Source organism: Pavona decussata, unplaced genomic scaffold (assembly GCF_977016875.1).
Source record: "Pavona decussata unplaced genomic scaffold, jaPavDecu1.1 SCAFFOLD_84, whole genome shotgun sequence".
NCBI classification, from domain to species: domain Eukaryota; kingdom Metazoa; phylum Cnidaria; class Anthozoa; order Scleractinia; family Agariciidae; genus Pavona; species Pavona decussata.
The window spans coordinates 4177742-4201109 of record NW_028145502.1 but is presented as its reverse complement, the minus strand read 5'-3'; the positions used below and the strand labels follow the sequence as shown (position 1 = coordinate 4201109).

The following is a 23368-nucleotide window of genomic DNA, read 5'->3' as shown; positions in this document are numbered from 1 at the left end:
AAATCGACTTTTTTCCAAGGGGTTAGGCCAGGGTTTGTGGTCAATAGTGGCCAAAATTTGAAGTCGGCATTTTCCATCTGTTTTTGTCCCTAGGAATGTCAGAGTGTCGGAAAACGCCCTTAGGAATCATTATTATGTGCAAATAACGTCCTGAACTCTCACCCTGACTTCATCTTTTGTTGGCTATTTCTTTGTCCCTGGTCCCTTGGGAGGCCTAAAAAGTGTCTCAGGGGACGTTTTTGGACACGCTGACTCGATTGGAAGCTTTTAAAAGAATATTTGTATTTCGTCCAAAAATCGACTTTTTTCTAAGGGGTTAGTCCAGGGTTTTTAGTCAAAAATGGCGAAATTTTGAAGATTGGAGCTTTTGTAGAAGCGGAGAAAATCGCAAATGAATATAGAGATAATAGAAATTTTTTAATGAGCAAAAGTCAGCTCGAATTTCAATAATCGAAGGAGTCCCGGTTCAACTCATTAACCAATTTCTATTGTTTCATTATTCAGAGGTGAATTTCTCTGTCAAAAAGAGGATTTTCCGTACCAATTTACGCGCGTTCAATAGACTATCAAAGCGTGAATATATTGTGAAGGGAGAAAATCGCCTATGAATACTGAAATAATAGAAATTTGTTAATGAGCAAAAGGGAGCCCGATTTTCGAAAATCGAAGAGGTCCATTTTGAACTTATTGACTAATCTCTATGGGAATTTTTCTCCGAGAAATTGACGCGTGAATATTGAAACGATGGAAATCGGTTGACGAGCTTAAACCAGGCCGGCTAAAATTTTTCCAAGGTACCTCACATGTTGTGATTAATCTATTGCTATTGTTTGAATAATCATAGGCGACTTTTTCGCGTTTGTACAAGAGAAATTGCTTAATGAGCCTGTTGGAACTTTTGAGAAAGTACCTCAATTTTGCTCATTAACTTATAATATTTCTACTGATTAAATATTAAGAGGTGAGTTTTCGGTGCGCAAAACCATGTGAAGCTAATTCCGTTTTCACGATATTGTCCTGTGAAAAATTACAGGATGCCCCATTTGTTGGAATGGCCATGTGTGTAATATCATATTGCTGAGTAAGATTTAAAATAACTAACAATAAGAACACTGTCACAGTATTTTACTTTTAAAATTGATTTAATCAATGCTGGAAAAACCGTTGTAATGAAACATTGATATTACCAGAGGGAACATAACTTAATATTTAGTTGGAAGGTATATGTCGTGTGACACCCTGTACATTAGCAATACAAATTTAGAATATACGTTTAAATTAAAATTATTTTATACCCAATAAACAAATAGGCATTGCACTGCAACGAAAAACAGCCAGAGGTGAAATTCCTTTATGGGAAAGAGTAAGCTATTTACATAGCTACTGAAATAGTTCTACGTTGCTTAAGACAGCATTTCTGGCGCAGTTTTTCATTAAGTTACAAAAGTACATTCTATTCGCGTTTGCTTTAGTTTGATGTACTCTGCTCTGTGATTGGCTTAAAAAACTCGCGCCACTTTCTCAGTCAACGAGAAGCAAAAACCAATCGTGACTTGGTCGCACGCGTTTTCCCGCGCTTAGCACCGGTTACATGTATTTGTGTCGAATTCTGATTGGTTCGTTGCGCTCTAATCTGCTGTGATTGGCCAGAATAATAAGTTTGAATTTGATTTTCCTACTCAACTGAAAACCGCTCTATTAATACTGACAGTTCCCATGAAGGAAACCTGAAATGCAGAAAAACAAACAAATAAAGAAAAAGAGCAGTTCGGTTATATCAGCTTCAAGGAAAGTCTTTCTGTAACTAGACAACATACGAATCTTCTAATGTTTAAATATCATGACTAAGTTAATGTTTGATATGAATGGCTTTGAATTGTTTAATGTCTTTTGCCCTTAAAACTTTCCATTGAATTTCATTTTAACAAAGATAGCGTTTACTAGATTGCTTCAAAATGTCGACTAAAAAATTGCAAATTGCTTCTACGCAAAATGCATCTACGTTTTGTATTGGTAAAAATAGCTTTTTGAATTCTTACAAACTGGCAATCAATTTTTATCCAAATTCTGAAAGGAAACTATGTTTTTCAAAATTCTAAATCAGTGTCTTTCAACATAAAATGATTGTTTCCAAAACATTGATTGCTGATTTGTTGAAAGACTGAATTGTCTCATTTGCCTAGGCTTATGTCACAAATGCATGGGAATTTAACATACGTTTAATTTGCCTGTAGAATTTGACATTCCTTCCAAAAAGGAACACAAGTTCTGCAAATTTTTCTTTAAGTTCTAGAAGGATGAGAAAGTAACCGTTCAGTTTTCCTATTACAGTATTGGAATGAAATATGTATACTTTTGCCACTTGAAAAAAAGGGTTTACATTACTTTGATCCATTTTTGCTGACAATTTAAGGAGGTTATGATGGATAATAAGAACACAATTCACATTTTTGGGTTAGTTCGATTTGTTGTTCAATATTAAACTGGTTAATTAATTATAGCAAAAAAGTGATCTGCCTCAGTCTCAATATTGTTGAACATTTACGTTTCAGCAAATATTTGTTAACCCTTTAACCCCTAATATCAAAGAACAAATTCTCCTATCTTGTCCTCATAATTTTCTTATAAAAGTACTGGGGAGAAGCTAGTAAAATACCAAGAAAATTCATTTTGGGTGATCGTATTCTTAATTCTCATGACCTCAGGGGTTGAAGAAGTATGATATTACAAAGAGAAATTTGATGCTGATCACTGTTAGGGCTTAAAGGGTTAATTAAAGGATAAACTTTTCAAGTGGCAACAGTAAAGCATATTTCACTGCAGTCTGTAAACACTAACAAAACCTAGAAGACAACATTTGTCATAACAACATAAATTACAACTGGGGTCATCATCTTCCCAGATTAAATGGTTAATGTAGCTCTGAATAGCTAAACTTGAGTAAAGAAACACGGTTTCTTCTTATTACTTTTATAATAACTTCTTTTAGCTTCACAATATACCATCAAAAGATTTTGGGATAAAATATTTCTGTTCATATTTTACAGGTATAAGATAAAATCAGCAGCTCAACTTGTCCGGGCTCTCTTGGCTTCTGGCTCTGAAGAACCAATCCCCGATGGCCGAGTGTTGCTTGTGGAGGTGCTAGAGGCAGCAACCTGGGAAGCATCTGCAGGAAAACGAGAAATTCAATTTTAATACACCATCTTTACTGTTCTGAAAGACCTGACAATGAAAATCAAACAGCTTAGTAAAGTTGCCTTCTTGTCAGTCTTTGCTTATAATGAGGGCTTGTAAGGGGATACTCGCTATTTCAGGTCACATCTAGGAAAGGTACTTCAACATCAGGGCCGGGTTATTCAAAAGCCGATTAACGCTAATCCACGATTAAAAGTGAACTGAGGTTTTTATCTTGCTCATTAAAAATGATTTTAAAGGCTCATTTTTAGCTAATGGAAAAGAAAAGTCTAGGGCAAAACTAAGGGACAAAAATCTTTTGGACGAATCCTTACGGATTAGTAAATATACTTCAATCAAAGTTCACATTAACCCAGGATTAGCTTAAGCGGGCTTTGAACAACTCGGCTCAGATGTATACACACATTCATAACGCTGCATTGCATGTCTAGGGGGCGATGTCCATGAGTTTGCAAGAAAGTGTCTTCTTAGGAAATGCGTCTGCAAGGAAAGGCATCTCCATAAAGGCGTTTGCATTCAGGAAGGGGTTGGGGGTTGGGTAGGCTTCTGCTAGGGGGTAATGTCCACACAAATGGGGGGCCCATTTAGGAAGGAAGACGGTGAAGGGAAGGCATTAATTTTACACCTTAACTTGCGGAATGTGCTACCATTAGCTTTCATCTTTGTCCAGGTTGGTATCTTTTATGGAAACTATCTGCTGAAGGGGGAGGGAGGGGAGGGGAGGGGAGGGGAGGTGTATGCTTGGGGGAGATGTATGTCATTAACTTACATGTTAAGTCAGGTTGCTCTGCCAGTAGGCTGTTATCCATTGAATCCAGACCCATGGACAAGGCTGAACCAAGACCAACAAACTGAAAACAACAAACAGTCAAACTCAGAAATGTTAAAGAAAACATCTTGAAACACTTTGACAGACCAATGCCTACTGCATAATTCAGCACATTTCACCTCAAAGGCAAATTTATCACTTTGTAGAATTTTAAGGAGCAACAGACTCAATAAACATGAAAAGATGGAGCTGAGGGTTCATGGACTTGACAGGCATGGAAATAAGGCTAGATGAACTAGACAGGCATGGAAATGAGGCTAGATGAACTAGACAAGCATGGAAATGAGGCTTGATGGACAAGAGAGGCATGAAAATGAGGCTAGATGAACTAGATAAGCATGGAAATGAGGCTAGATGGACTAGACAGGCATGGAAATGAGGCTAGATGGACTAGACAGGCATGGAAATGTGGATAGATGAACTAGACAAGCATGGAAATGAGGCCAGATGGTCTAGACAGGCATGAAAATGAGGCTAGATGAACTAGACAGGCATGACCAACTAAAAAAGAACTTGGCACCCATAATGGCAAAGGGAGAAAACGGGGGACGGTTTAAAGAATCTATGACATAATGATAAGGGGTTAGTCTCTAGAGAAACTGTCATTGTTGCTGGTGGGGTAGTGGAAACAATATTTGGTTTTATCAACAAACTTGATAGGGTAATTTGGCCACCATAAAACAGGGGTTTCATTAAGTCTTGAAGTAGGGGGCACCTATAGGAGGGTAGCTGGGCAGAAAATTACACTTGAAGTGAATTTCGTCATGTTCAGTTTGAAAGTAGGCAGGTACTGACTCTTGTGTATCCTCTTTGAAAGACCTACACATAATCCTGACATTGACATTTATTTGCCTTTTTTTCCCAATATATTGACAATTTATCCACAGTTTAATGTATGGTGAGGTGACCTCTAGCAACCAACAGGCTTATAGTTGAGGCCACCTCGTACGTAACAATGTGCTTACATAGATACTACTACAAGTGTGCGGCTTTGCCAATTCAGTAATTATTTTACTTAAAACTCTTTTTTCTTAAAGTTGGGAAAACTTGACAGAGAAGTGATTGTAACAGGAAGGGAATTCCAGATCTTTTTTACATCCTATGATGTACTGGGTTGTTTTACTCACCTCTCCCATGACAGCCATTGGTGATGCACCAATTGCTTTGGCGACCTTGTGCTCCACCAAATAAAACATGTACTCATCATACAGAAGTCTGATCAAGTGGAATGAACCAAAGCTGGCTGCACTTCGTAGTGTGAGGTCACGGATGATCATGGAGCTGTGACAACGCAACATAAAGCACATAACTGGATTAGCTAGCCTATTTTCTTTAGAGGTAAAGTTCACACATATAAAGGGCTAATGGTCCACGCTGCAGGGGATCAACCCAGTTTCATGGAGGGTCAACAGGTATTACACTGTAGGTACCAGGGACTAGATTCACAAAGCATTCCTAAGTTAAAATGTATCCTAAGTACTGTTTCTTAACAAAAGCCTATTCTTGGACTAACAATAGGATGATGTCAAAAGAAACTTATGCCCCATTCAAACCACGGCTTAAACAAGTTTAAAAGCTGTTTACTAGTTAAACACAGTTCAAAATTGTTTCCTTCGTAAAAGCTGCTTTCGGATTTTTGTAGACTACAGATTTGGCGGAAAAATAAAAACATAAGTTAACATTTACTTGAATCCTATATCAAAGCCAATGGTTTAGCTTTCTGTTACCAATTTTCATTTTGTTAAACCCGGTTTAATAAAACATGTTTTGTTGGTGTGAATAGGGCTTTAGAAAGGCTTTGTGAATCTGGCCCAGGCATGTCATTAGAAGACTGAGGTTAAATAATAGAGACAAGTGGACTGGTAGAGGAGGTGGGGGTGAGGGGACTTTAAAACATCTAGAGCTCAGTTAAGGGAGGAGTTTGATGAAGGGGGACAGCTAACTATATAAATTACATTTGCCATGCCTTAATCCATATTCGTTACAGTACATTTAAGGACGGTGCCTACTATTGTTACTGCGCATCTCGAGATACTCGGGTTTCCTATGGGTGGTGCTTACTAATACAGGGATATTTTTGCGTGGTTTAAAACTATACGGAGAAAGCAGAACTTACCAAATGCTTTTAGTATCTCAAAAGAAAATTGGGGGTAACCATGCATTTTTCAGAGATAATTAAACTTCAATTTAGGAAAAAATCCCATACATTGCTTTATATTTTGGCGCTTTTTAGAGATATTATTGCTTAATTATCTCTGAAAAATGCATGGTTACCCGCAATTTTCTTTCTGGATTCCAGTAAGCCTTGCTAAGATCTACTTTTCCCGCATAGTCATAAACCGCACAAAAATACTTCGGTATTAGTAGGCACTGTCCTTAAGTCGCATTTGATCGACCCTATTCTTGAATAAGAATATTAATTGGAATAGCTGTTAGATTTCTCTTTCTAGGTAAATGTGGGAAGACGTACTCCAAGGGTTTGGTGATACATGATAATTTAAGAGCCATGTTGTATTCCAGTAACTCCAAAAACCTCTTACCACGGATTTCTTGTCATCATTGTATGTATTCCTGTTCTGGAAAAGGGTCAATCGAACACACCATCAGATGTTAAAACCTTTTTTTAAAGTTTTTTTGAATATACCTGTAAAACGACCACTTAAGGAGAAACTGTCTGGCGGCCTTAGGGAACTCCTCAGTGCCCACGTGTTGCTTGAGAACTTGATCCACCACACCTTCCAACCAGCTGGCCCACTGCTCAAGAGAGTTCTAACAAAGAGAAAACAAGTCAGAGACAAGCCTGGATCAACATCGATAAAGTTAAAGGGGAAGTATCACGCAAATTTGCTGTCATTTCAAAACCCCAAAAAATGTTTCTCTGTCAGCAGAAACAGTCAAGTTTGTTATAAATCATCACCCCAGTGCGATAAAACTGTCCATTACTGCCTCTAGCCAGAGACAGAGGAGGTCGGAATGGATTGAAACTTGAAAAATGTAGGCTAATGTTTTTCAAGTTCTCGCATTTTTGTTTCCAAAATGCGCTAGAACAGATCACAAGTTGTTCGTTTTAAGAATTGAGTTGATTTCTTTCCTCTCCTCATTCTAGAATTATTTGGCAGCTGATTGAAGGTCTTATTTTATCATTTTTGACTAAAGATACCAAAAACCCCATGAAACTTCCCCTTTAAAGAGGCACTGTCACGGAGATTTCTGTGTTTATTGGTAAAAACTGCTCAAAATATTTGACAAGGTACCTTTTCGCTATAAACATCAAAATATTTTCATTGCTCTTAGAGTACCGAGAGGAAAATATTAAGTGATTTTTTCCTGGGAAGATCAAACTATAATCAGTTTTTTAGCGATTTCTCCAAAATTCACTGGAAGAACTTGAAAACAAATTGTTGAAATCCATTTCAATCTTGGCCATCCATTGCCAAAGATAATTATGTTACAGAAATTAGTCAACTAGATTCTGTGTAGTAGTAGGCGTGTTGTTAACAAAACTGAACCATTGTTAATTTTTAACAATTCTGTTGACACAAATATGGTTTTTAGCCATTCAAAGTACCCGGCGTATCCAATCGATGGAAACTGATGATTGGAAATTCAATCGATCAATCGATATCAATCGATAAAATTAGTTAATTGGTATTGATTGGTATCGGCCAATCGATGACCAATCGATAACCACACAAAAACCGTTCATCGATTGCTATCGATTGGCTCAGCAACCTTGAACAGACGTCACGCACGCTACTTGTCCGATCATCCGCCATTTTAGGAAGCCCTGGGGACGAAATTGGTAAAACAAATTCCGACCCAGAATATACCAAACACCAAAACTAAAATGGCTCATCGCTTACTACTAGGATGAAAAAAGGAACGTCTTATAAATCTTTTGCCGCATATTTTATTTCTTTTAGACACAATTGGCGCCTTCATAGATTTTTTAGTTTGTATGTTTGTGATCAGTCTTTGTGTTCGTTATTATAAGGCTAGGTATTGCTGCTTTATTCTTGGTTTTCACATGACGTCATAAAAAACTGAAATTCATAACTAAACACAATTTTGGGTTTTTATCTTCATCATATATAAGAAAATCTCAATTTTCATCGGCTTGCTTGTTTTCAGCAGGATAGCATTCTTTGTTTTGAAAATAGAGCAGTTTGAATTTTAGATTTTTGCGCATTGCGTGACAGAAGGATTGCTGCTCTAAACATGTCACGTACATGAAAACATCGATTCGCATCGTGTTTTTTTTTAGGTCTGATCAGCTAGCATGTAATAGAAGCGTTAATTTCAATGTGTGAAAGTTCAGCAGAGAGAAGAAAGGCTTTGAAATAGCCAAGGAAACCTCCAGATGTTTTTGCTGGTTTCCGGCCGCCATGTTGGTGCCCATCAGACGGGGCACCAACATGGCGTCCCATACTAAACTCTGTAATTTTCCATGGCACATTTTCTCGAATAACTCGATTAGGATATATCGCACAGCCCTGTGGCTTTCACACGTTGTTTATGTATCACTCTTCTACAACATATCAATTTCTTGACTTTATCTATTGAATGGTTGAGGATTTTATTTTTTCACTTGCGTGATGATGTGTGAGGTGAAAACCACCTATTCATTATTTTGCAACAACTCATGCTGCTGTTGTTGGCAATTTCATTGTTTGCAAAAGTACAACTTCTGTTACCAGAATTTTTCTGTGAAGGCACGATGCAACCACTTTCCGTTTTTTGAAGTCTATAGATTGGCCCATGGAACAAACTTTTAATTTGTCAAAAAAAAAAAAAAGGAATCCTGTGGACGGGGCAAAGAACGTTAAAATGTGTTTATAATTTATTACTGCGTACAAAGTTGTGTTTTTTATGCATTGAATCCGGTTTCGTCAATCTGCAACCAATCAATACCAATCGGTACCAATTTATCTATCTATTGGTATTGATAATCGATACCCATCGATAACCACATGAATCTTCGCCATTGATTGGTCATCGATTATCAATATCAATCGATTAATTGATATCGATTGGTATCGATTGTCATCGATTATTGATTCCATCGATTGGATATGCCGGGAAAATAACATCACACATAGGTGACATTGCCCCTTTGAAAGGTGTTAGAATTATTTGAAGTCTGTTTTTTAGAAACCCAGCCACTATCAATGACAAAACTTAGCCTGGTTTTTCTGTCTTGGGATTGGCAATAGTTATGGGTACCTAATGACAATTTTTGGGCATTAGCAAAACAAAACAAAATGCATCAAAACACCTTGCAACAAAATACTGCCCTTAACAGTGATTCTAGATCTGAAATTATGGATAACAGCCCCTTAAAAAACTGAAGAAAAGAACTATTGCCACATCAAACCTGTTGCTGCAGGGTTAGTTTAAAATCCTGCTCCAACCGATAGACCATATTGTCATCACACTGACACACCCATGAGGCTTGCTCCTATAAACAAAACAGTCACATCAGTTCACAGCTAAATGAGCTGCCCTCCCAAAATGAACTGACAGCCAGTGATTTTTCCACCTCAAGATGTGCATTTCTTTTTGATTTCTTTCCTTGTTCAAAAGTAAACAACTTAAATAATTAAAAATGCCACATTCAAGTGACTCCTTTCAACGATGTCTAATGTACATTGTATATAACCATTTAAAAACCCCAGTCTGTTTTCATTTTGTTTCTGCTGTTCATACATCAAATGAATGATAAATCACCATTATCTCTGTTTTCAGAGCATTTTCAACAATTATGTTTTGTGTGCACACAATAGGCCTCACCAGATAAAGTATCTCAATCAGAAAAAGACGCACGTAAACTATGCCTGAGAATTGTAACAAAAAGCATGACAGAGTGTTTTGACCCTTGTGAGCTACACTTTCAATCTTGTGCTTGCACTTATACTTTCATAATTCATCAAAATAATCATCCCTTAGTCTGATTAGGTGATTCTAAAGGGCGATTTACACGGTACGACTTTGTTGCACGCAACAAGCTTACGACAGGCCTAACACAAAACAATTATTGTTTTGTGCAAATTAAACCTACAACTTGCTTATGACTGTTGTGTACGTCACAAAAAAATAGGTAGGTATAGGTAATGTTGAGTGACGAGAGTTGTGTACGATTTTTTGCATGACGTGAACAGCGCACGCTCTAAGCAAAATAGTTGTAAGCAAAAGTTGAACCATCTAAATGGGCCTTAAAGAATGCTGTTCATACCTGCACATTGGCAAAGTCCACTCTATTAAGATCAGCAAGCATCTGACTGATCTGAGAAGAATTCTGCAGCACAGCACGTGCAGCTTGGGCCAAGTGGTTCAAAGATGTGTAACGACGGAGAGTTTGTGAGAATGCACCACAGGTGGACACCTGTCAAATGAGCATAAACAATTTTTAACAAACAACAGATATAAGCTAAAACTTTATATCATCAACAGATTGAAATACTTAACCCTTTAAGCTCTAACAGTGATTAGTATCAAATTTCTCCTTGTTATAACAAACTTATTCAACACCTAAGGTCATGAGAATTAAGGATATGATCACCCAAGGTGAATTTTCTTGATATTTTAGTAACTTCTCCCAAGCACTTTTATAAGAAACGTATGGGGAAAACATGGGAGATATTAGAGGTTAACTGGTTAAGAAGAGCTACCTATGTTTTCAGTGAAAGTTTCTTTAAAATGTGGTTTGGAATCACAACATTGCTATTTGTTTGTTTTTCTCTTTTGTAACGGGCGAAACGTTAACACAACATCACATTAATTTTACTGACACACTCTTCCATAAAAAACTGTGAGCTTGTAGAGAGAGACACTATATCCATGGAGACACTCACTTTAACATCAGCCATCTTTTTTGGAATTTGCTCCAGGCTGTTGATCAGCCAACCCTCAAGACCTTTGGCAAAATTACGCACAGCCTGCGTCAGAGAAGCTGAAAAGGAAAAAAACATCCAATGATTCCTTAACCTGTCTGTGCCAACAAAGCATACACATTCATAGTCACTGTAGTCAACTGCAAAAACCTAATATTGCTATTTTCAGCATTCCTGAGACCAGAGAAGCCATTTTCTAGCCCTGAGTTATACATGTAGCTCTGGACCCGGTTGTTCAAAGAGCAGATATCTCTATCCAGTGGATAAATCCCAATCCAGCAGTTAAAATATAATTATTCCAACCAATACATTTTATCCGCTGGATGGATTTCTGTTCTTTGAACAACCGGGGCCTGGTCATTTCTTGGAAGAGTAGATACTATAAATCTAGTGTCTTGTGACTTTGTGTTTCAAACTCTCAAAACACTAAACTAGTTTATTCATTAGGGTCTCATCAGAACCAAAGGCTAAATTGTAAGTACTGGACAACACACGGCAAGAAACAAGACATTACGTCCAGCCTCCGGCCTAAAACAAAAATGCTGCACGTGGGTAATATCACATGTGATGGGAAAGGTGACACCAACATGTGTCACCAGCTTGAGACTGGAAAACAATTGGTTAGTGCCATTCAACAATGAGATAGAAGTTCAACATATTGCACGGTCTATTTCAACATTCAACACTGCATGACACACTGTTGAACAGGAGCTCCAACATTTGATGCTCAATAAATGTTGAACCATGCGTCACCAGCTTTAAAATCATACCTGGGATTGGTCTCAGCACATCAGGAATGAGTATTTCCACCAGTGTTTGATAGAGCAGGTGATCGCAAGCTTTCACAAATGTGATGATTGGATCGTATTCACACAACTGCATTAGTTTGGACTGAGAAAGTCTGCTTTCATATTCTCCATCATCACTGAGAACATAAAATAAAATAAAAGAATGTTAATTACAACACATTAACCCTTTAAAGTGCATACGAAGGAAAATTGTTGTGCAGTTATAAATAAAATTAATATAATGTGTGAAAAGCATGATTCCAAAGTTTGAGTGTATAGCGTGAAAATTGATGAATTTTACAAGTGCTGAAAGTTGGACTTTTTTGATCCAAAAAATGAGCCGGACACTGGGTTGAGTTTATTGCAAACTTCCCTCTTGTTACGTAGTGTTGGGGGTCAATCGTCTTGTTTATGTTCAATGATTTCTTACTACAAGGGAAATTGGTGCATTCTAACTCCATTCGTTTTCCCACTGTTTTTAAAACTGTTATTGTTGGGGGCGCCAGCAACGCAAAATCTCCCTCCTCTAGCCTTCTCTTTCGTACTATCCTGTTTTAAAGCTAGATAATTTTTATGCAGCTAAATGTAATTTAGGCTAAGTTAGACTTGAGCCAATGCTGTCCTGCGGTATTTGGGCGGGCATGCGCGTTCTGGATCACATATGGGTTTTTGCAGGGCCTGATATGTGATGCTTTCCAGCTGTGTGAGGGCGCGCATTCTGCATCGTTCAGTGAATCTGCTCGTGGCGTGCTTTTGTTATTTGCGCAATATTTTTTTTATGTAATTAATAAGCAACAAGCTTACCCTCCATCTCTTTGATTACCATCATCCTCTGCTCCAGAACCAGATTTATCTGATGATGGGTGTCGCCAGAACGTCTGCCACAAGGACTCGACCAAGGTAAACTGCAAATTGACAACAACATCGAGGAAAGCCTACAATGGAAAACATCAAAACATTAGTACATTGATTTATACAATCACGCAGAAAAGTAAGTAAGTAATCTTGATTTATTGACGGTAGATTCAGTCAGGTTTATAAAAAATTTAATATCTGAAAAAACATATACACTCAGTTTAATTACAATACTATACTACATAATATTATGTTAACCATATTTACTAAAACCTGTTCTCCGTGAATGCTGTTCCCCTAGATTTCGAAAGTGGTCATTGGTTAAGTTAAGGGGGGGGGGGGGGGGAGGGGGGAACGGGGATAAAAAAGAAACTCCCCCCAAGGAAATCCCAAAACTCAGATTAAATCCTGGCCTGCCTACCTCACAATGTTCCCTGTACATGTCAACAAACGTGTCCAGATCATGGTCTGTGATCCCCTCTGCAATTAACATAAACAGACTAATTTTAGTTGGACGTCAAATTAAACACTACTGTCAGAGCTTGAGACTACTGTAGCCAAAAAGCCACAGTCTAGAAAGAATTCAGTTTCAGCTAGTAAGTTTTGCTCTTTCACTAGCCATTTTGGCTGGTAAAAATTGTAAAGCACTGCCAGGTCAAACAAAAATTAAAATCATTTATGAGAATACAGAGAAAACAAACTAATTAAAACAAAGACTGTTTGCAGACTTCATAGACTTCACTCCTTTAATTAAAACAAGAAGTTGAAATCGCTAAAAAGGAAAACAAAAGATTCATTTTTCTGGGTTTTCCCGTTACAAAAGTGACAGAACCTGCTTCCTGCCACGTGAATAAAAAGTTCATTTTGGATAGTAAAATCAGACCTGTTACTAACCACTAAGCTAGTGAGCTAAAAAGTCAAGAGTGCCTTCCATTTGCCAGAACTGGGCAGCTAGACCGTATAGTCTGTAAATTGAATGCATCATTTTAAATGGATGGTGCTGCAAAATCTTGAAAAATAATCACTCCAAAACTGTTACACACAATTTTGAGGAAGCATGTTAAACCTCATACTTAAAATTGGTAGATTCCGTTTACGAACTGACTGTTCTGGCTTGCCAGTTCTGACTAATTAAAAAGCGCCCTTAGTCTCAAGCCCTGTTTTTGATACTTATTTGAAGACCTCTTGTAGTTAAATGCGCATCTTTTCAGGTTTTGAAATACAAGTGACATTAACCTGGGACAGGCATATCCTTGAGGTCTAACTCTTCAAACTCTGGAAGCCCTTGTGTCACATCACCCAGATACTGCTGATGTTGCTGCATCTGAGACTGCTGTGCTTGCTGGTCAGCTGACACTGTTGGAGACTGTGATGCTGATTCAGCGTCTGACGAGTCTAACCTCGCAGCTGGCTTCAGTCTGTAAAAACAGAGGTTAGTTTACAAACGGTAACAATGATAAAAACATGGTGAGGAATGATTGCCAAGAAACCAGACAAAATGTTACAAGAACCTAATTTCTGCAATTCAAAGTTCAGTTATAATAACTTAGTAGTATTAATTAAAGATTAGGAGTTTGACTCAACAATCTCAATCCTAGGCTCTCTCTCTCCTTTGCCAAGTTGATGATGACATCATCCATCCCTGTAAAATCTGTGGGGGATGCCAGATATGCAACCCAAGATCCGTTGATTGTCCCATACAATCTTGACTCCAAACGCAATTAGGAGTGCGTTCTTTCTACATCGGACGTAGTAATATATCACTTATTCAAGTGTCAATGTATTTCTGCAGAGCACTAACCGGGGACAGTTTTCAGATCAAATTAGAATTTAGTGTTAGTTTTTGAGGAGAGGGGAAAACCGGAGTACCCGGAGAAAAACCTCTCGGAGCAAGGATGAGAACCAACAACAAACTCAACCCACATGACGCCGAGTGCGGGAATCCAACCCAGGACCACATTGGTGGGAGACGAGTGCTTTCACCACTGCGTCATCCATGCTCCCCCTTATTGTGCCTTTCATTAACGTGAACTCTAATGTGCAGTTCCAGAAAAAGTCCATACCCACCCCATGGAAGGTCATTGGAAATTCCTAGGGGGAGATGGGTCTTAGAAGCCAAAATTAAATTTTAGAAGCAAAGTATGAAGCTAAACTGAACTTTCCTGGGGGAAGGGGGGTGCAAAACAAAAACCATCCATGGGGGGAGTGTGGATATTTTCTAACATGGGAACTGGGGGGTCTTAGAAGCCAAAATTTTAGAAGCAAAGTATGAAGCTAAACTGGAATTTCCCGGGTGGAGGGGGGATGGGGGTGCAAAACAAAAACCTTCCATGGGGGGACTGTGGATATTTTCTGAAACTACACAATCTTCAAAAACCAACTAATTTTGCTAACAATAAATTACCTTTTCTGAGTGGATGGTGATTGTCTCATGGCCACTTGGGAGTCATCAGACAGTGCATTGAGTGGTGAGCTTGGCTTGATGCGTATACCATAATAATGATACTTGGAGTTACCCCTGTGAAATGACAACAGTGAATAATCAACATTATTACTCTTCAAACAAGACCCAAGCGGTCTGAAAGTTTTGAAGGAGAATTAAGGTAAAGAAATGGAAAAAAATGGCTAACTCAAGGCAAGAACTACAAGAGGCAGAGAGGTCAAGTACTCAATGTCCACCTTTGATTTAGAACATTCGCCAGCACTGCCTAATACATTTCTTCACTATGACTGGCTAGGTAAAAGTACCAATAATTAAATTTTAAGTCACTGGTTCCATAATTTGCAGGGACGTCACTCAGCTTTAATCCTTTCACTCCCAGTATTTTTGGTGTTAATTCTCCTTACTGACTACCATACATTCCTTTAATGTTAGTTCTGAGAATTTGGTGTTACATCAGACAATATGCAGTAGTTGATGATTTTCCTTATAATTTCTCATTGACTGTCTTCTTGATAATGCATTGACACTGTAATAAGAAATTACATATTGACCACTCTTGGGAATCAAAGGGTTAACTCTGAGTAACCAACTAGGGACAACCCTACAGAAACCACCAAGTTATCATTAGCAGCCAAGCATGCTGAAGAGTGGATGCTCCAAAAAAAAATAAATAAAAAGAATTATGAATCAAAGGAATCAATCCTTTTTACAACCACAAAAGTAAGGAAAAAACATATTTTGGTCAGTGAAACGAGATCAAAAGGACCAACAAAGAAATTTCAGTACAAACTCATTCTCACCTTGTGCCAAGACGCCGTGTTCTCAGACCCATGAAAACGGATCTGATCAGCTTTCCAAAGCTTGCAGCATTCACAGCATCCAGCTTGTTTGCCTGACAGTGTTGTAAGTAGTGATTATACAGAGTGCTGCGTGGTAAGCTTACTCCTTCTGCTGTCTCGTAGTTGTCAACCAACCATTGTACCTTAAGAAAAACCACAACATGTCAGTGAGTGAGTGTGTGTGAACTCTTGCCCTACAGGCCTGCACACACAAACGCACTTCTTCTTGACACTAATCCTTCGGGACAAATCCCCCGTAGAGTTTACACAAGGGGATTGGTTGCACAAACTTACAGTGCGGCTACTGTTACTGGGGTCACTTAAACAAAACTGGCCAATCAGATTGCAGGACAAGAACAACGAATTTCAATCAAAGCCGATTGAACCAATCCCGAGTAGATGGAAAACAACAGTTAAAACCAAAAATTTTAGAATTATTCACTGTTTTTATCATACTGTGATCTGATTGGCCAGTTTTAAGTGACCCCGGTAATAGTAGTCGCACTGTAATGAAATTCTGTGTTTGAACAACTCGGCATTCCCCTTAGCATACAACCAAAGGGTAATGTTGTAGCACAGGGTCCGAAATTAACTTTTTTAGGCAGGCGCCAAGTGGCGAATGAAATTTTTTTTTCAGTCGCCACATGGAAAAATGTGGTCACCAAAAAGTGTCAATAAAATTTTTCCTTTGCAGCGAAACACAAACCAAAATTTTTGGTTGCCAGATGGAAAATTCTGGTCGCCAATTTTTCTTTTAAGAATCAGAACGAAGAGAACGCGTTTGGGGCTGCAATGGCGATATATACACCTACCACTGAAAAACAACGACGAACGAATCGAATGCCGGCTATATACGCAGTTTCATAAGACTGCCAAATGTTTCAAGTCAACTTTATACCTTCTCTTGTCTCTACCTTTTGGAGAAGAAATGTACCAGATTGAAAACTGCCATTTGGTTCTTTGCTCTATGTTCAAAACGATCTTTCCTTTCGCGTTCTGTCAAGACGATCGACAGATCGCCATATTGCTCGCACCAGGCCACAACCATGCAGCATTTCTCGTTGAAAACAAAAAGGCGGTGAAGCTTCGCACTGCTTGAGCTGTGAAATGTTGTGATAGATTTATAATTACAGGAAAATCGGTTTTATACTTCAAAGGCAGTGGAAAGGTAAAAAGTAAGTGACCAATTGGCGGGCGGCTTTGAGTTTTATTTTTATCGATTTGACTGAAAATCAAGTTATTGTTTGTTTAATGATCGTGGCATGAAATAGTTAATCGCCTGCTGGCGACCAGTTGTGAAATTCTGGTCGCCAGTGCAAAATTTTTAGTCGCATTGGCGACCAGGAAAGCGCAATTTCGGACCCTGTAGCAACAGTTTAATATGGTGTGATGACGGGTTAGTTTTTAGAGAAAATGTGGTGCTGCATGGGGGAGTGGAAACTATATTAATGTTTGACCAACAACTGAATTACCCTCTTAAAAATAATTTGTCAACCACAAAAGGGGACAGTTTTTTTAAAGAATTTATGATGTACTGATAAGGGGTCAGTTTCTAACAGACTCCGGTGCTGCGTCTGCAGGGGAGTGGAAATGAATACTTTGTTAATATCAACAGAGTAGATAAGGTAATTTGACCACTATAAAGAGATTCAAGTGCTGAAGTTTCTAGCATTACATTTAGCTTTTCGTCAGAGCGGAGGGATAACGTGAGCCCTGGTGCACTTTCTCATTTTGTTACCAGGATGTGAAAATTTCTCCAGCTTACTTCTACACAAATTTTAACCCCTAAAAGATATATTGTTTATTGATACCGCTTTAAAGTGCGATTTCCCAAGCCTAAGTTTACTTACTGTAGCAGGGGAAGCCCTTGTCGTGTGTGTTATTGGGTGTCTTTGTGCCTGCATGGCTGTTCCAGCTGGCGTAACCTGTAGGTATGTCTGTCCACTTGTAACAGCACCTGGTGCCGTTACAGCTGTGAAATTCTGCTGTTGTTGTCCTGCATCCAGATAAGGAGCCGTAGCTTGCTGTGCAAACATTGTGGCATCGGTGTAGGGGTAGGCATTGCCCCTGGAAGGTACAGTAAAAGAACAGTCAAGACAAGTTACTTTAATATGATTATTACTGACTGTTAAATGACTGACCTGTCTGAATAATGCGCAAAACGTGTACAAATATGGTGCAATATTCATGCAGTTGGTTATTTTTACTGTAAATAACTAGTTTTCTAAGACGAGTGCTCATCTTGTTTGTGTTTTTCGTTGTAGCTTTCTATACCACATGTACCTTAGTATCGGAAAAAATAAGTTGGATAACAAATATCTTATTTGATGTTTTGGTGTGTACTATCACTGTATATTGTAACTTGCTGGTTGTATTTTGAAGGGCAATTCAGCACAACTCATAAAAGTATACAGAAATATTTCACACCAAAACATCTAATTAACAATTATCCTGCGAAATTACGCACAATATCGCCTGTTACTTAGCCAACAAGTTCTCAGATCGAGTTAGTTAAAATCAGGGGGAAATTACGCAAGATTGTGCAGGATAATCATTTTATTATTCAACAATGCGTCATTAATAACAAAGCACAGTTTTATTGCAGAAACGCAAGAGACTTTATTTTGCCATTTTTTGCCCCGACACACAAAATTACGTATATTTATAAACAACAGCCTCCATTTGGCGCGAAAAATATGCTCAGATATTTGTCTGCGGACATTATCTGTTCCGAGAAGCGAACAGTTTTCCGAGAGCAAAGCTCGAAGAAAACTGTGAGCTTCGATGAGCAGATAATGTCCAAGAACAAAATTTCTGAACATATTTTTAAAGCCAAATGGGGGCTATTGTGGTTATTATCCTTCATATATTTTTCGCAACATGTAGCAATGAGCTTGAGTATTTGAACATTTCGTTTAAGAAAAGTTCACTGTCAAAAACGTTTACAGCGTATGTTGTTTTCTGATACTGCTTTATCGACCAGCAGGTTTATCTCTCCTTCTGTCACAAAAGCAAACCGTTCCCCCATCTTGACATTAATTTTAATTGTAAACAAGACGCGCCTTGAAGTTTTTGAAATTGGGGAATATCACTTGGGGAATATCATCGGATATTCCCCAGTTTTTGCTGAGGTATATTCGGTCACGTGAGGCGTTTAGACCAATCGCGCATGAGCGAAAATATTTGATGGATTATAACACCGGATATCTATTGACCACAGACTATGAATATTCATTGCACCATGACCACATTTTGGTAGTGTTACTGCAATGCGTTGAATACTAACACGATATATCTACAGGTGCACTATGTCATTTTTAGGACTCTTTAGGTCACACTGAATCAATTTTACGTGCTGTTTAGCCAAGGAAGTAAGAAGACTGTTGTGAGTCAGCAAAGAGACATTAGCATGCATGTAAAAGATCAATGTCTTGTATATACAAGCATGAGTCACACATAACGTTGAGAGTTGGCAGGTGTACAAGTGATTTCATCTTTTTGAATAAAGCACTGATTCCGAAATGATTAAATTTTTGCTCTGATAAATTCTACAGTGAATTTAACTGTCGTGTGGGGACCCAAATTCTTCGAACATGATTTTACTGGCCATCTACACTCATGACGATTCTACGAACAGGAACAATGAAATTGGTTGCAAGTTTTCCTTTGTTGTAGTCAGCGGGTCGAGATAAGTGCATTCTTTTGTATAATAAAAATGAAATTATTTTTTATTTGAAAACAAATTAGTATTAAAACTTTCATTTTTGGATTTTCGGTGCAGTGCCTAGAGACTCACTGAATCACGACTGCGAATCATCTGATAAATCAACGTTTCAAAACTTCCGATCTGCAGGACACAGCAATTAAGTGAGCTATAATTATATCTAATATTTGCAACATTTTAATTTTTGATTTCAAGCCACTGTGAAAATAAAATGAAACAGATAATTAATGGATATTATTTTCTTCAGCATGTTGGTAGATTTTGAATCACCATAATACCAACAACAAATCATGATATACACAGTGCAAAGAAATTTCCTAAGTTTAGAAGCATCAAGGTTCCTTGCTTTGAGTTTTGGCCTATTAAATGACGCAAACATTTTGGAAATTATGGACTTGCATTAACTTTGGCAAATTTTCTACAATTCTAGCTATTTAATTTTAATCAGTGGTAATCAACAGCTTTGGTAAAAAGTGTCATGTTCACTTTCATCCACAGGCCCAAAGATAAAACCACATTGTAAAACACTGGCATTAACCACTGAAAAACACTACTATGACGTCAGGACTCAGGAGTTTGAAATACATTGCTACAGCATATCACGGTATTTAATACTGCTCAGTATCTTACACTTGAATCGTCACACTTTAGGATTTCATCCACAGACTCAAAAGAAAGGATCATGTTTAGAGCTAGCACCTGACTCAAGATTTAAGTTAAGGCAAGAGAAAGAATTCTCAACTGTTACAAAATATATTTAGACAAAGAACAACATGCTGTTTTCCATCACTGTTTCCTTTACATACAGAAATCAAAATATCTCCACTTCAAACAAAACATGAAATCCTAAGACTTGAATAACTTTGACTGAGGCCAGCCTTTCGGATGAAGAATTAACTGAATCAAGTCAAGAGTTAGAATAATCGCATAAGAAGCAGCAAAACCCCCAAACAATATCAGATGAAAATAAAATATTAACCAGTTTTAAATCACTAGCCACAATTCATGAGTGTAACAGGTTAGTAAAGGAGACGAAATGAAAGAAAATGCATTCAAAACTCACACATATGTTGAGACTGGCATCATGTGAGACAGACTGGCCATAAAATGAAAGGAACAAAGATCAAAGCCCCTTTCTGGTAACTTTGATCCACCAAGTCAACCAAGCTCACAAAATTGATTCTTCTCCCAATCAATTCATTCACAAAGGCTTCAAGTGTTACCATGGAAAAAAGTGTGGTACCTTGGTAAAAATGCTATATCCTGAATATTAATCGCACTTTGATAAATAAACATGGCTCAATCAATGGACGAGATGACTGATTAATGCAGAGGTCGTTCCAACATCGTGTTGGGAAAAACAATATCCAAGAGTACTAGAAATTTCTATGGTGATTGTCACAGCAGAAGTTCAAAATAAATCTTGAAATTTTTTGCTCAATTTCTCTACAGCTTCCACATAAGTCTCAAAACTTTCTGTATTTTTTAAAACTTTTTCTTTGGATTAAAACTTTTTTCAAAATATCGCCTATTGAAGTTAGCTTTTCTTGTGCTAATACATCTAAGTTCTTCTATAAATATTCAGTATTTTGTTTCTCCTGTGGATAAGTATTGAACTCCCATATATGGTGACTAATTATCATAAATTAACATTCGCGGTTATACTAATTTGAATAATAATCTAGTTATTTTCCAATTGCACCGAGTATCAGGTGAACTTGGCTAACGAAGGGGCGAAAAAATTACGTAGAGTAGAACAAATGTTTTATTTTATGGCTAGAACTGTCGTTTACCATAAACAGTTGGTCTGAAGAACAACGAAAAACAATGAAATTCGACAATTCATTATATCGCTTGCATGTGTTTCCTTATTGATCGAACCAGGTGTTCAAAACGTGTCGACATCCAAACAAAAGAGTGTTTGGCCATCGATCAAAAAGGAACGGAGATGCAGCTCTGATCGTGATAAAAGGCGTTTTAGACTCAGGGAATTGAACATCAGGAAGAACACTTACGTTGTCCCGTTCGGGAAAATGGTATGTTCAGAGGGGGCTTCAACATAATGTACTTCTGTGGTTTGAAAACCTACATTGAAATAAAAATAAAAGCAATGATTCACTACATATTATTGTATCTTTGAAAACGGCTCTAGAGTTTTTTAACACCAGAGCAATATAAGCTAACGATGATACATTTAAATGCGGAATCGACCGTACAAAGGTCCATTTTTTACGGACCAAAATAACATATGAGTTCCATGATTCAATATATACCTTGATCCTTCGCCTGGAAATCGTCGCCAGGTATAACACTAGCCGTGATAATCTGCGGTTGTATCGTGGCTTGCGGAGCTTGAATCTGAGATGGTTGGACAGTTAGAGTTACCGTATTCACCGGCAAACTAGCTTGGTGAGGCGAGGGGGACACATTTTGCGAAGTCACTACGATTCCGTGGGAGATCGCGCCGGCAGCACTCGCAACTTGTTGAGAGAAGTCTTGTGGGGTAGAAACCACATTGCTAGTTGCAGCGGCCTGAGATTTCACTTCGCCAGAATCGAAATTCTGCGCGACAAAGTTTTGCTGGGGTTGAGTGGTCGCCATACGGCGATCTAAGAATCAAATCGAACAAAAAAGGTTTCTGTATTTGTATTTATGTACATGCATGTCAACATGAACTTCAAAGATCAATCGCGCGCGGACGAACACATCGCTTCGACTACATACATGTATATTTAGCACTTACGCAATTAGCTGCATGCGAGTTCAAATCTAGTGCAAGGCAAAATCCATCGAAAGCTAGCACAGAAACTAACACTAAACAACAACAGGCTGTCATAGAAGTATAATCTTTAGGTTGAAACAGGATTAAAAACGGGAAATTTCTCCATCGTCATGACGAAGAACATGCTGGAACAACACGCGAAAAACGCGGGCCGAACCAACAGAATCGATGGTGGCAACATCGAGCGAAAATAGCCCTAAATTCACAACAAAACGCAGCAATTTCTACTTCAAGCTCTACCCTACCAGTTGTGGAATAATTACTCGAAGGAAATTCTGGGAAGGACTTCGTAACCTTGACTACACTGTCGCCTTGGAGAAGACTTTTAGATCGTTGTTGCTGACAACATAGACGAACGTCGCAACCGCTTTTCTTCGCCACGACAACCACTCGCTCCCTGCGCCTCTTGGGGGCGGCCCCAGCTAACTGCAGGGCTTCAAGAAATTAAAATTCTTTTGTTCTTTGGAATATAAGTACCCGGATGAAACAATATGGAAAAAATAACTGGAATAAAATTTTCTATTTTGTTTTCGCGCGGCTCGGCAGACTTTGCTTTTCACCTAAATGGAAATTTTCTCGACCGCTTAATTTGGCGAATAAGAAAGGCTTTTTACAATTCACGTAAAAAATGGGGCTGATTATTTTTAAACTTTGTGATAAATAATCGACTTTTTTGTGCTCGTCCGGGCGACTGTTCGCGATTTAAATTTAAAGTCTCGAGAAAATCACAGAAAAATTAAACATTTAAGCAATATAGGACTTTTTCCGTGTTTACATAGCCTCATCTAAACACGAGGGGGGTTGGGAGAACTCGAGACAGTTATGCAAACCCGAGACGTAGTCGAGGGTTTGCATAACTTTCGAGAATTCTCCCAACTCCCTGAGTGTTTAGATGAGGCTATGTAAACACGGGAAAAAAGTCCTCTATTGCTTTTAAAAAATATTTCTAAAAGATATAATTTGACAAATGAAGGGAAATTTTGTTTATTTATTTCTTGATTGAAATAGATGTTCTCAGCA

The 23368-nt window shown here is 38.1% G+C and overlaps 1 protein-coding gene across 4 annotated transcripts; it reads right to left on the bottom strand.

Annotated features, from left to right (window-relative positions):
• Window positions 1–1123: 1123 nt before the first annotated feature.
• On the bottom strand, window positions 1124–22816 carry LOC146475567 (DNA-binding protein RFX2-like). 4 transcript variants are annotated; one of them, XM_085115972.1, is made up of 17 exons: window positions 22612–22816; window positions 21840–22175; window positions 21582–21651; window positions 17693–17909; window positions 15804–15985; window positions 14965–15078; window positions 13797–13978; window positions 12982–13040; window positions 12510–12640; window positions 11688–11842; window positions 10879–10976; window positions 10260–10409; window positions 9402–9485; window positions 6672–6796; window positions 5155–5308; window positions 3968–4049; window positions 1124–3169 (listed from the first exon to the last, which is right to left on the bottom strand). In XM_085115972.1, the coding sequence occupies exons 2-17, from the start codon at window positions 22165–22167 to the stop codon at window positions 3069–3071; spliced, it is 2232 nt and encodes a 743-aa protein (XP_084972098.1). In that variant the 5' UTR covers window positions 22168–22175; window positions 22612–22816; the 3' UTR covers window positions 1124–3068. The 4 variants fall into 4 exon arrangements, with proteins under 4 accessions (XP_084972098.1, XP_084972097.1, XP_084972099.1 ...); XM_085115971.1 differs by having other exon boundaries at window positions 22594–22815; XM_085115973.1 differs by lacking the exon at window positions 22612–22816 and adding an exon at window positions 22310–22585.
• Between the last annotated feature and the right edge of the window lie 552 nt (window positions 22817–23368).